General features: G+C 38.4%; 1 protein-coding gene across 1 annotated transcript in view; it reads right to left on the reverse strand.

Moving 5' to 3' along the window:
* Positions 1–13,108, reverse strand: part of APOOL (apolipoprotein O like) — a 53,583-nt gene that overhangs the window by 20,837 nt on the left and 19,638 nt on the right. The window contains 4 exon segments of the mRNA XM_045297371.1: positions 351–489; positions 4,984–5,082; positions 7,334–7,388; positions 11,751–11,870. Of these exon segments, the coding sequence (XP_045153306.1) occupies positions 351–489; positions 4,984–5,082; positions 7,334–7,388; positions 11,751–11,870 (413 nt within the window).

Consider the following 13,108-nt stretch of genomic DNA (forward strand, 5'->3'; position numbering starts at 1 on the left):
TCTTCTTCTTCTTACATTAAGTTATTCTACTGAATTGAACAGCTACCAGCAGGTGTAATTTTCTATTAATTAATAAATGAAGTTCAACTGCTTGACAATGAAGTAGTATTCTTTCCCAACAAACTCAAATTCAGTCTCGGAGCTTAATCCCCAAGCTGACATATATATTGCTCAATTCTATTTCAGTAAATCTGCCCTATTTTTAAAATAACAATCATGTCATTAAAAATAGTATTTACCATACTGAGAAGCTAATGCAATTTTGACAACATAACAGTTGATTCCAACTACATATTTTTTGAAGTAAATTTTACAGGTGCCTTGCAACATTTACATATTTTCACACTCAGACATTAAGCAAATACTGAAATGTTGCCATCATTTAAAAAGATCTTACCTTTGCAATTATAACTGACTGAACTGGGTAGCAAACCGTTGCTCCTAAAGTTGCTAGTCCCAATGGATAAGCAATTTTCTTAAATCTAGAACCTATAAAATTCAAGCAAATGATTAAACTCCAAACACATGAAACCAACCAGGTGCTTAATGCTTTTATAACTTTAATGTTGTCTTTGTTCCTCCTCACCCTATATTAAATTGTTACTTAGCTAACCATACTGATTAAGATAGTAGCTTAGACATGCTTAAGGAGCTCAATTTAATGAACATTCCTTTATTCTCATGTTCAATTTAAGAACAATGTTCTCAGTCTAACATTATACTGACTACACAAAAAGATTTGGCAATTTTCTTCCTTTTAAAGCTAAGTATATGTTCACACTCTAAGCAACCCAAAGTGGCAACCACATCATTTTTCATGTTGTAATAAAGCATGAAAACATAGAGAATTAACCATCCATTAAGTTAGTGACTCCTTACGAAAATGAAACAAACTTTCTTTTTCATATCCTTTTATCAAAGTCCTTCAAACCAAACTCACAGCTATTAAGTTGAATCCGACTCATAGCCACCCTACAGTATGGAATTGCTCCTGTGGGTTTCTGAGACTGTAAAGCTTGATGAATGTAGAAAGTCTCATCTTTCTCCCTAAGGAGAAGTTGGTGGTTTTATTGAAACTGCTGACATTGCCCAACACGTAACCCACTACGCCACCAGGGCTAAGTCCTTAGGAGGGTGAAATGTTCAAACTTAGCTAAGAACTTTGAAAGGCACATAACTCCTTCATGTCTGATTTAGAATGAAGTACCAATTTAATAATTGCTAACTTGAATTAAATCCATTTCCAAAACTACCTTAACTAAGCATCTAAGTGTTCTTTTCCAAGTTTTTGAGAGCAAAATCCTTTTCAAAAGTCTTCCAAACAGACATTCATTAGGCACTTCAATATATCAAACCTTTAATCTACCGTCTCCTGGTTGAATTGTGGGAAGGAAGTTCAAGTCGGAGTCCTGTGTGGATGGCTTTTTTCTCATCCCTATGCCACCCTTAAATGACTTCCATGGTGCCATGGGTTCTATAGGACAGTTTGCAACCCAAGGATCTAAGTTTCAACAAACCATTAAAATATCCTAAAATATATCGTGAAAGTATCCTAAAGCTGTGAATAAATGCGTGTCTGAGTACCTTGGGCTCTTCACCTATGATTTGGACATTTGGATGAAGGGGTTCTTTAAAGGAGGTAAGTACTTCTCTGTAATGTCTTTCACAACCCTCAATTTGAAAAGCAAACGGCCAATCTGGCATAAAGACTAAGGCGAAAAACAGCTGGCAATATTTGAAAACAACTTTGCACTTTAGGGAAGGAAAAGAGGTATTTATCTGCTAGGTTTAATACAATTATGTCTAAAGTAGACTTGAGTAGGTAGTTTAGTTTTCCTTTAGACTGATTTTAGTGGACATGTTGTGTTACTCCTTTACTCTAGTTCTACTTACTATTATTCCAAGATCTGGTAAGAGTGTAAGTTTTATTACTGATTTTACTGTCCTAACTTCTCATGGTGTAGGTTCCCTTGATTCATCCAAATTCCTCCAATTGCGCTGCTTCTAAACTTGGAAGGTAGCCATTTTCTCCGATGTTATTGTTTCGGAGGCACATGAATGTAAAGGCATATACAGTTATCCTCTTTAGGTGATAGCAGAGGGCAGTCTACAAAAAAAGGAACTTTCCTTTCAGTTCAGTAGCTCTACTCCCAGAACTTGGGAAGGATTTTAGATACAGCTACTATCTATGGTACATATTATACACTGAATGATTTCTCGGCTTCATTCTGTAACATAAGACAGTTAGAATAAATGAAGTTTTCCCTTTTTTATTACCTTAACTCTTAAGGAAAAAAATTTACATTATCATCTGTGACTGATTATTCATATACACACTTCATTGAGACAAAGCTTCCTTCCCACAATTCAACCAGGATATGGTAGATTAAATATTTAGCCACATTAAATATAAAACACTGATATTTTCTTTTCTTTTTTAAAATAAAATTCTTCCTGAGATTCACAGTATTGATTCTACTACCTAAAAATAGGTTGAGATATGCTGTTTGAAAAACCTTGAGTTAGGTTATTCCAGCTCGAACATTCTGAGACAATGAGGAATGACCTAAGGGACATTTTCTCTTACATGAGGATTATGAGCTCCTCGCCGAGATACTGAGTAATGCATTTTGACCAATTTATTTCAAAGCTAATTCTGTGAGTCTTATTTTAAATCCTGTGAAATTATTTTTCACTATTTAACAACTTTGGATGTTATATTATAGTAATATAATATAGTAATATATATGCATAACGTGATTGATGTGATTGGTTTTATTGATTTGTATATGTGAAAAATGCTGAACTAATGTTTTCTTTGTAATTTTGCAACAAAAGTTTCAATATACAGATGTAGCAAAACATTCGCCAATTCAACTTTTTACATTCAGTGACCTGAAGATTAAGTTTATAGAGCTGTGCAAATATCACCACTATCTCTATATAAACTATTCCATCACCATTTAAAAAAATTCAGTTCAAAACCACCAGCTGCTCTGTGGAAGGCAAGACTTTCTACTCCTATAAAGAGTTACAGTCGGAAACGTTAGGAGTCAAAATCGACTTGAGGGCAGTGAGTATTAATATTTGACTCCACTGTGAGGGAACTCTTGAAGTTTGGACTTTTCTTCTCTGGATTTTACTCCACGTGTGTCTTCTCTTTCCTGATTTTGACATATCCTGTCTGTAATGAATTTTAGCCTAAAGTACAACTATTAAATTATCATAGCTTGGGACAGTCTTTGAGATTATATATAAAAGTGGCTCAATAGGAAAGAATGGCAAAGTTGATAGTGCCATAGGATGCAAGGGGGGTAAAGGCACTAAATATATCAAACTTTCTTGCTGACTGAAAGTAGTGAGTTGTCTACTTTTAAAAACCCCACTGTGCGTTGACTGACTACTATCAATGTCAGTGACCTTGGTTCAGAGGACCAGGAGAAAAAATATTTTCTTCTGAGATGTCAGTATTTCTGTCAGAAAATTGTAACATAGTACCTCAGAATATGGGCGATCACAACTAAAAAGAGAACTGAGTTAATCGATTAGTATACATCTTAACATTAACATAAAACTCAAGATCATTTTTTTCACTCATAAGACTTAAAAAATATTTCTTAGAATATGAATGATACAGGAGTGGTTACAATTCTAATAGAACAATGTACAATGTAGGGAAACATTGTCCTATTCCCTCTGGACTGTTGCTCGGGTACAAAAACTATGAGTAGACCTTGAGTGTGTAACTGCCTGTTCCAGGAACTTGGTGCAAAATGCTGAGTGATGAGGAGATTCCTTGATGGAGAAAAAAAGAACTCATCAGATTAAAGTGTGCTCACATACGAGAATGTTTGCTAACTATTAATCATGACAACATCTTGAACCTGAAGTCATTGTGCTGTAGTATTGTCCCTGAATTTGAACTTTTGTAAACTTTCTTCTTTGGAGTGCAAATAAAAACCGGTGAGGAGAGAAGCTCAGGAGGGTCTTTTCTCTCCCTTTCCCACATGATCCAACTGGCTAGAGTGCTACAGATGGTGAAACCGATGTGTTATCAACAGAATACAGTTCACTGGATTTTTAACATTTTTATGTTTACATTATTATGCAACCAACTTGGCTTTGGGGCATATAGTTTTATGATTTAGGATATATGTAAAGAGTCATGTAATTAATCACAACCAAAATAAAATACAGAACAGTTTTATTACTCCCCAAATTACCTCTGCCTCATGTGTCACAACTTCTGTGGTCACAACTTCTCCCCAGTCCTAGCGCTGGTATCTACAGATTTGTTCTGTCACTATAGTTTTGACATTATACAAACACCATATTGTCATATAAATGAAATCATGCAGCATGTAGCTTATTTAGAATGGCTTCTTTCATCAGATTCACCCCAAATTCTTGCAGGTTTCGTTAATTTATTGTCTTTGTTGCTGAGTGCTATGCCACTATATGCACCAACTTATCTACAAACCCTCTGAAGGGCACTTGGGCTATTTTCATCTGTGTGTGATCATGACTAGTGCATTTGTGTATAGGTTTGTGTTGGAACATAATTTTTTCCCCCAATGTAAATACCCAGGTGTGGGATTAGTTGGTTATATGGCAAGTATATTTTTAACTTCATGAGAAATTGTTTTCAACAATAGTTGCCCCACTTTGCATTACCACCACCTGAACTATACATGGTGTGGGTAACCTTTTAATTTTAATAGTTGGGTAGCTGTACTTCTTAATGGTTTGCATTTGAGTTTCCAAGATGACTTACGATACATAAAATCTTTTAGAACAGCTTTATTTTTGAAAACAGTCTTCAAAAAAGTAAATTTCATATTATGAAACCTGAAGAAGATGTTTATAGTAGTCTATACTCATACCATTCAATAAAGGAATGTGCAGTTTTTCCATAGCACTAAAATTCAGGTATAAATATAATGGCACTGAAAGGAGAACATGAATTTATATTTTAAACCTTACCTTTTCTTGCTGAAACCAAGCCTGCAAATCCTGCAACTGTAATCACTCCAATTTTGGGAAGAAAATCTCTAGGTGGATTCTTCAGATAAATATATGCATCTCAAAAAAATCAGTTAAAAATTAATGTAAATGATTTACAATTGAGCATTCTATATAGGTATAATGTAGAAGGGTTAAAGGGATTTGCTAAGATAATAGTAAATGGTTGAAATATTATTCAAAAGAACTGTACAAAATACTGACATGAGCATCAATTTTAAAGATAATTACAATAACTACTTAATATAATATGAAATACTCCTTCAATGGCTGATTTACCGATACTTGTTTTTCTAGTGTTACAGGTAATCATAACTTTTTAATGAAATATGATGCCATAATAAACTTTATAAGGTGAATTCCTAATTGTTTATATATTATATCCCCACCATGCACATGCTTCTAACATTATCCATTCAAAAATTGGTAATATCCAGTAAGAACTGACACAGATACTTTATTAGGGTGCTTTCAATAAACCTACAGGGACACACTCAGCTACTAGAGAGTACTTGCCTCTGTGCTCCCTAATTTACCTCAGAGCAGCATTGCTCTTGTATAAAAGCCAATGGTGAGTAATCAATGCTAAGAAGTGAACCTAACATGAAGGGTACAATCAATGGCAAGGACTTAGACGTGTAGAAGTTTTGAAGTTGGGAGAATGTTTTGTAGTGTATATTTTTGCCACAGTTAGAAAAAAATTATATGAATAACTATGAGTACAAGGAAGGAAAAATGTTCTAGAATTGAATGTGCTGACAATTGTACAACTCTTCTTGATATGATTGAATTATTGAATTGTATGACATGTGGATGAAGTGCTAATAAAACTATTAAAAAAAACAGAAGTGAGCCTAAAAGATAAACAGAGACGAAGGAAGAATGGGCAGAGGATAGTTTTCTTGGCTTTTTACATAATTAAATTGTTTCTGGTTCTACTCTTCCATCACAGTTAATTATTGAATGGCAATCGCTTAGATCACACTCCTCAAAAGTTATGAGGAATATAACTTTGAAACAATTCCTCCATATACTCAATGATGGTAATTCATGTATAGATCATCAACTTCACAGGGACATCTAAACTTTTAGCTGATGTTGTTGTCCTCTAGTGCCTATTTATTCTGACAAGTAGCTAAAACCAAGCATATTAGGAAGCTATATCTGTTGCTAAACACCATATAAATACATTGGCTGGTTTGTCATATTGCTTCTTAGCAACAGATAGCAAAATACTGCATGTTTTAACAGTAAGTAACATTTATTTAAAATAATTAGCAACAATGGAAACATCTTAATTTATGCTTTATGATTATATAATATTAACTTCGTGGCTAAAACAGACACTGATTTAAATCCTGGCACGGGTCACTTACTATATGACCTTGGGAACCATTGGAACACTTTAAACCAGTTTCCTCATTTGTAAAATGGGAATAATTAGAATACTACTTAGAAGATAATTGCTACATAAATAAAATTCTATTGATTATGTAAAATGCTAAGCACAGTGCCTTAGTACATAATCATCACTAAATAAGTGGTAGCTACTATTGCTTTTTTTTTTTTGATTAATCAATTTATTGGGGCTCATACAATTTATCACAATACATAGATCAATTGTGTAAAGCACATCTATACATTTGTTGCCCTCATCATTCCCAAAATTCTCTTGCCTCCTGGGTTCCCGGAATCCGCTCATCTTCCTTCCCCCCCACCTTCCCTTCCCCCTCCCCTTTCCCCCATGCACCCCTAATAATTTATAAATTATTCTTGTATCTTACATTACACTGTCCGGCGCCTCCCCTCACCCACCCCGCTGTGCCCGTCCCCCAGAGAGGAGGCCATACGCGGCTCCCTGTGATCCATTCCCCCTTGCTACCTCCCCCTTCCCTCCTGGTATCGCCACCGCCGCCCCCGGTCCCGAGAGGCTCCTCCGTCCTAGATTCCCTGCGCTTCCAACTCCCATCCGCACCGCTGCGTATCATCTGGTCTAACCAGGTCTGCAAGGCGAAACTGGGGTCCTGGTAGTTGGGGGGAGGAAGCGTTTAAGAACTAGAGGAAGGTTGTGAGTTTCATTATTGCTATACTGTACCCTAAGTGACTCATCTCCCCACTCCCCCTCTGCAAGGCATGTCCAGTTGTCTAGAGATGGGCGTTGGGTCTCCATCGCGAAACCATCACTACACAGTATATTTTGAGTTGGCACAAGCCTGATAACAGAAAACATGTCATGTTTTTTTCTGACATTTAAATCTTACAACTTAAAAGAACAAAATAGAACCTTTCTAATTATAGTTTACTCACCTACCTTTTCCAAACTGTACTGTATCCATTATCCCATTTTTCACAAAGACATACACACCCTAAGCGCAAAGGGAAAAATGATATTTGCATTTTTAAGTTGTAGCTAATTCGATAAAGTAGCCTACCATCTTTGAGTTTATACCAAAGTTACTTGAAATGATAAAGTAGGTAGTTATTGCTAACTTTCTAGAAATAGAAGCGTCTCAATATTTCACAGATTAATAGCATTGCACTGTACTCAGATGGAAATCCAGCTTTCCTATTTATTCACTATGAGAATACTTAGCCTCTCTTCCCTTGCTTTCCATTCTACTCAACGTGAAAAATAACTATTTTCTTCCTACAAATGAGGAAAAGTTAGGTTAGGTGTCTTCAAGTTGGTTCCTACTCATAGTGAACCTATGAACAACAGAACAAACTGCTGCACAGTCCTGTAACATCCTCACAAGTGTACTTATGTTTGAGCCCATTGTTGCAGCTACTGATCTCAATCCATCTTCTTGAGTGTCTTCCTCTTTTTCGGTGCTCTTCTATTTTACCCACCAGGGACTGTTTTTTCCTGATAACTAAAGTAGAGGGGTAGGAATTGAAGAAGTGCTTTTGGTACTGTCAGGTATGCAACACAAGGTCAGTGGTTTAATCTCACCACTCTATAGGAGAGAATAGAGGCCACTATCTCCTATAATGATTTACAGCCTTGGAAACCCTACATAGGGGAGCTATGGGGTACAATAAATGACATGATTCCAGGTTTAACAAAGAATGTGACTTGATTCAGAATAAAATGTAAACATTTCTGTTATCCGTGCCCCTGGGGGTGTGTATATCCAACCTTTGATGGGTTCCACTTTTCTCCCCCTTCCCCACCCCTGCCCCCGATCCCCCTATCCTCATGAGATCAATACTACCACTACTGTTCCTGAGGGTTTTATCTGTACTGAATTACATGTCTCAAGAGCTCTTATCTGTACCAATGTGTGTACTCAGGTCTAGCCAGATTTGTAAGGCAGAACTAAGTTATGGTAATGGGGGCGGGGTGGGAGGGAGGAAGCATTCAGGAACTAGAGGAATGATATATTGTATGTTCCATTGGTGTTGTACTGCACCCTGGTTGAATCATCCCCGCTTGTAACTCTTCTCTAGTGGGATGTAAAATTGTCTACAGATAGGCGTTGGTCTCCACTCCAACCCCCCTTTCACATAGATATAATTGGTTGTTTTGGATCTTTTGATATCTGATACCTGAACCCGTCAACACCTCAAGATTGCAGGCTGGTGTGCTTCTTCCATGTGGGCTTTATTGCTTCCCAGCTAGATGGCTGCTTGTTTAACTTTAAGCCTTTAAGACCCCAGATGCTGTACTTTTAATAGCTGGGCACCCTCAGCTTTTTTCACATTTGCTTATGCACCCATTTTGTATTCAGCGATTGTTGAAAAGTGCCAAATTATTAGAACACAGTGTTCTTGTGGTTAGGGAGGCCTTGAGTAGAGGCCCAAAGTTCATCTGCTATCTTACTACTTAATGTGGTAGTTACATAATCTGGTGTCACTTTGAGAGGATTATGAGTAAAGGTGTGGAGCCTGGCTTGTCAATCAAGCTATAACCAATGAGGCCTCTGTGTGGGCATGGCCTTCTCCTGAGAATTCTGGGAACTCCAACATTTCCTCCTTGGAGGCGGGAGAGACTCTCTCTGCTCACTCCCTTGGAGACTCTACTGACAGGCTGACTTCTTGCAAGACATCCCTGAGGAGAAGCCACATGACCTACCCTGATGCAGCCCTGGGAACTGGAGGAGCCACATGAAGACCCCTGCCAGTGCTGAGATGCTTCTGCCGCCACTGACTTTGCACCCACTGGCCTAGGATCTTCCTGCATTTAGTGTCATTACATGTGCTTTGTGAATCTGCAGAGGGCTTTATAGATTTGTTAATGGACATATGGGCTAATATCGGACTTGTGGACTTGATCTGGACTGGGCTGGGTTGTTTTCTCAATACTCAACTGCTCTTGTATATAAACCTCTTTCTTATACACATGTGTGTCCATGATTTGTTTCTCTAGCCTACCCAGACTACCACACTTAACATAAAAATGTATGTACATTGGCATCTATCCCTTTCATTATAGTTACATACATACATGCCTATAGCCTCTATAAATAGCTTTTGTCTTCTACGTCTTTCCTCTTTCTTTTCACCTTCCTCCTGTACCACTATCATGCTCACCCTCCATTCGGCTCTCAGTAATTTCTCTTAAATATATTGCACTTGATCAAATCCCACAAGGCATCATATGCCCTCCTCATCATCAATTTTAGATCTCTTGTTGTTTCCTTATCCCTGAGTTTGTTGGCTCCCCACTCCCCCTTCCGGCCACCTCCTCTGCCATGCCCCTCCCCCCAGGCCACTGATCTAATTGTTTTCTTCTCCATACTGTTTGTCCTTACCTCTCTTATATAGAGAGACATAGGGTAAAAGGAAAAAAAAAAAAAAGGCCGATGGATAGTTCCAGTTCTGTCTGCTGACCCTTATTACTGTTTTCCAATTGGGTCTAATGAGGTGCTAAGCCCTGTCCCCCTAGTTAGGAATCTATTTTCAGGATTCCTCAGGGACTTGGTTACTTTGCTCCCTTTGCTGCCCTGGTGCACTCACTTCGAGTTTCACCCCTCAGTGCCTGGGGCAGACTGGGCACACTTTCCCCAGTGCTGTCCCTCTTAGCACTATGTGTCACTATGGGTCAGTGAGGGAAGTCATGTCTCATGGTGGGGCTGGCCACTCTCTTCATGGGCAGATGTCCTGAGTACTCCAAATCATTGGGTGGGGCTAATCTCTTCAGAGCCTTCTTTGCAGGTGTTTCCTAACCTATATAATGATCAAATTTTAATGGCTCCAGGCTAGTGGGCTACAAAATATAGTGACTTAAAATGGCAGTTGTTCTATTATAGCTCATGATTTTGTAAGTCAGTAGTTTGAAACTCGAAGTGAGGGCAAGATTAACAGATTGAAGAAAAAGGAACTCTGGCTTTTTGAAGTTTGAACTCTAGTGATTTTTGTCAGAAGTTAGAAAAAATCTGGAACCATAAAGAAAACTCCTCTCTTGGACTGAACATTAAAGTAAGCTATGGACAGGCTTAAATGCTTGCTAGGTGACCACCTGGATCCACATGCAGGGTGAAAATGGGAGAAATCTGGCCACTGACACCAGTGGACCCATGGTTTACAAGAACTAGAAGAGAAGAGGAGAGCAGGTTGGCTGGTCTGAAGTTCATGACCTAGCCCAAGGGAGTTAGGGTTGTTTAGAATTTGAGATGGGGTCATAGTCTAAAGGCAAGGCAACCAATGGATACCCTGGTGTGGCTAAGTGAGGCAGCCCACATTGAGTTAGTTGACCAGAACCTGACCAGATGGAGTGCAGATATTTGAGCCTGTGAACTGGTGCATATTGCTGCAGATTTTATGGACGCCCTGTCCTAATTTGTCTTTGCTTATAGATGCGGATTTCCTAAGGTTCCAAGTGGAATGAAGATTCTTCATTTCGAAGAATATGATTGTTACCTTAGTGCGCAGTATAGGCATTGCATACCCAAAATTGGGGGTATAAAGGGATGAAGTGGTTAGCTTACAAACTTTCATTGGTAGGATTAAGGTGTTATTTAACTGCAATTGTTAGGCATAGAATATTCTTGTTTTGTTCACTTAGAGAATGTTATGCTTAAATAAGGATGGTACATATTGAATTGTATGCATTTTAGTTTTATCCTGTTAGGTACATGTATGATTTTATTATTCTTTGTTTGAAAATTACATATGGCTAAAGAGTTGTGTGAAAGTGTCCCATTGGCAAGGGGTGGTCTGTGGTAATTATACAATCTGCTGTCAATTTGAGAGGATTACAAGTGAAGGGGTGGAGTCTAGCCTGTCAATCACTGTATAGCCAATGAGGCTTCTGTATGGGCATGGCCTTCCCCTGAGGATTCTGGTAATTGCTATATTAACTCATTGGGAGGCAGGAGACACATTCTCTCTGCTCACTCCCTGAGAGACGCTCTACTGACAAGACACATGGCACTATGCTGATAGACCCCATGCCCCGGAAACTGGAGGAACCACGTGGAGACCCCTGCCAGTGCTGTGATGGTTCTACCACTACTGTATCCACAAGACTTTGCACCCACTAGCCTGTCATCTTCCTGCATCCCGCATCATTGCATGTGTTTCCTGAGTCTGAAGAGATTGGTATCAGACATATGGGCTAATATTGGACTTATGGACTTGATCTGGACTGGGCTGTTTTCTCAATATTCAACTGCTTTTGTACATATATAAAGTTCTGTCCTATACACAGTAACTTAACTGGAATAACTGGTATGTAATACAAATAAAAAACCTCCAATATTAAACCACTATCAGAATTTACTTACCTTGCACCAGCCAATATAATAACCAGTTGTGGTACGGATGGAAGCAAAGCCCTGTTGTAAACAACCAGGCTGTTCTTCAACATATTTAGATTGCATAGGTGGAGCAGTATATATGGGGAGCTAGAGACCAAAAAAAACAAAAAACAGTTTATATAAAAAGATGAACTTCCTTCCTAGTAGTATGACATAACAGAAATCCTCATCAACTTTGCGTTACAGCGAATTATGTGATATGGCACTTTTTGACTGTGCGGACCATGCAAATAAGATGCATGAAATAAGGTGCATGCAAATGAGCTAACTGATAAGTTTGCCATCCCATTGGGTTTTAAAAGAGCCACTTCAAAAGCAGGCACAGGAAATCTCACAACCTTCAAGAAAGAAGAGTCAGGAATGAAACCTATCCTTTGGACTCTAAGATTCCTTTGTGCTGAACCTTCTTGATCTAGGAGACAGACTGTTGACACCAGAGAAGTGGCAGCAGAAAAACCAAGAGCCAGAGCATGAAGCAGAGCAGCACTTCCCAGCTCCTGGAGCAAGCAAAGCTGAGTGACTATGGACAGGTTTGCTTGCTGAGCGAGATGCCTCCAAGCAGTTAATCAGTGGAGCTAGGTTTCCTGACCCCCAGAGCTACAGTTGAGCATCTTTTTACTGAGGCTTATAGCACAGTGGTATTTCCTGGGCATTTATTGGTAGGACTAAAGGTGCTTTAAAACAGTGACAAGACAGGGCAGATGTCAATGGGCTACATGGGTGAGAAGACGAAGATCAGGGAAAGGCACACTTATAAGCATGGATGAGAGCCAGTTTGCCCTACATAGACAAACCGTATACAGAGTATTTTGGATCCTAAATTGTAATCTGTTAACTTCTCTAATCAACATTATAATTGAGTATAGCCTGTCAGTTTCTTTATGGCCATTGAAATGAATGATTAAACACGCAGAGAAGCAGAGAACCCCATTGAAAGGATTGTTGTTGTCAGATGGTTGGAGTATGAAAAAGGAACTAACCTTGGGGTGATACTAGGGTTGACTCTTCCCCATTGTGAAGTCAGAAAAAGTCAGATACAGCCCTCTAGCCTGCCTATCACTAAAATATTTGTTCACTAAAAATATATAAAAATGCTGGCTGAAATTATTTTAAACACCTTAGGTGCAGGGGTGATATGGTAAATTGGCTACAAAGACTATTCAGAGGCTATAAATTAAGTAAAAAGAAACCCAGCCAAAATAATATCAGCTTCTATTTTGAAGTCATTTTCTATAGAATAGTTGAATATATTACATGGAATATTGGACCCAGAGAGCAAATAAACCATTAAGTGAGTAATATGGGTAATCTGGACACTATAAAGC

Source organism: Echinops telfairi, unplaced genomic scaffold (genome assembly GCF_000313985.2).
Source record: "Echinops telfairi isolate 266 unplaced genomic scaffold, ASM31398v2 ScPeMD7_7419;HRSCAF=8457, whole genome shotgun sequence".
NCBI classification, from domain to species: domain Eukaryota; kingdom Metazoa; phylum Chordata; class Mammalia; order Afrosoricida; family Tenrecidae; genus Echinops; species Echinops telfairi.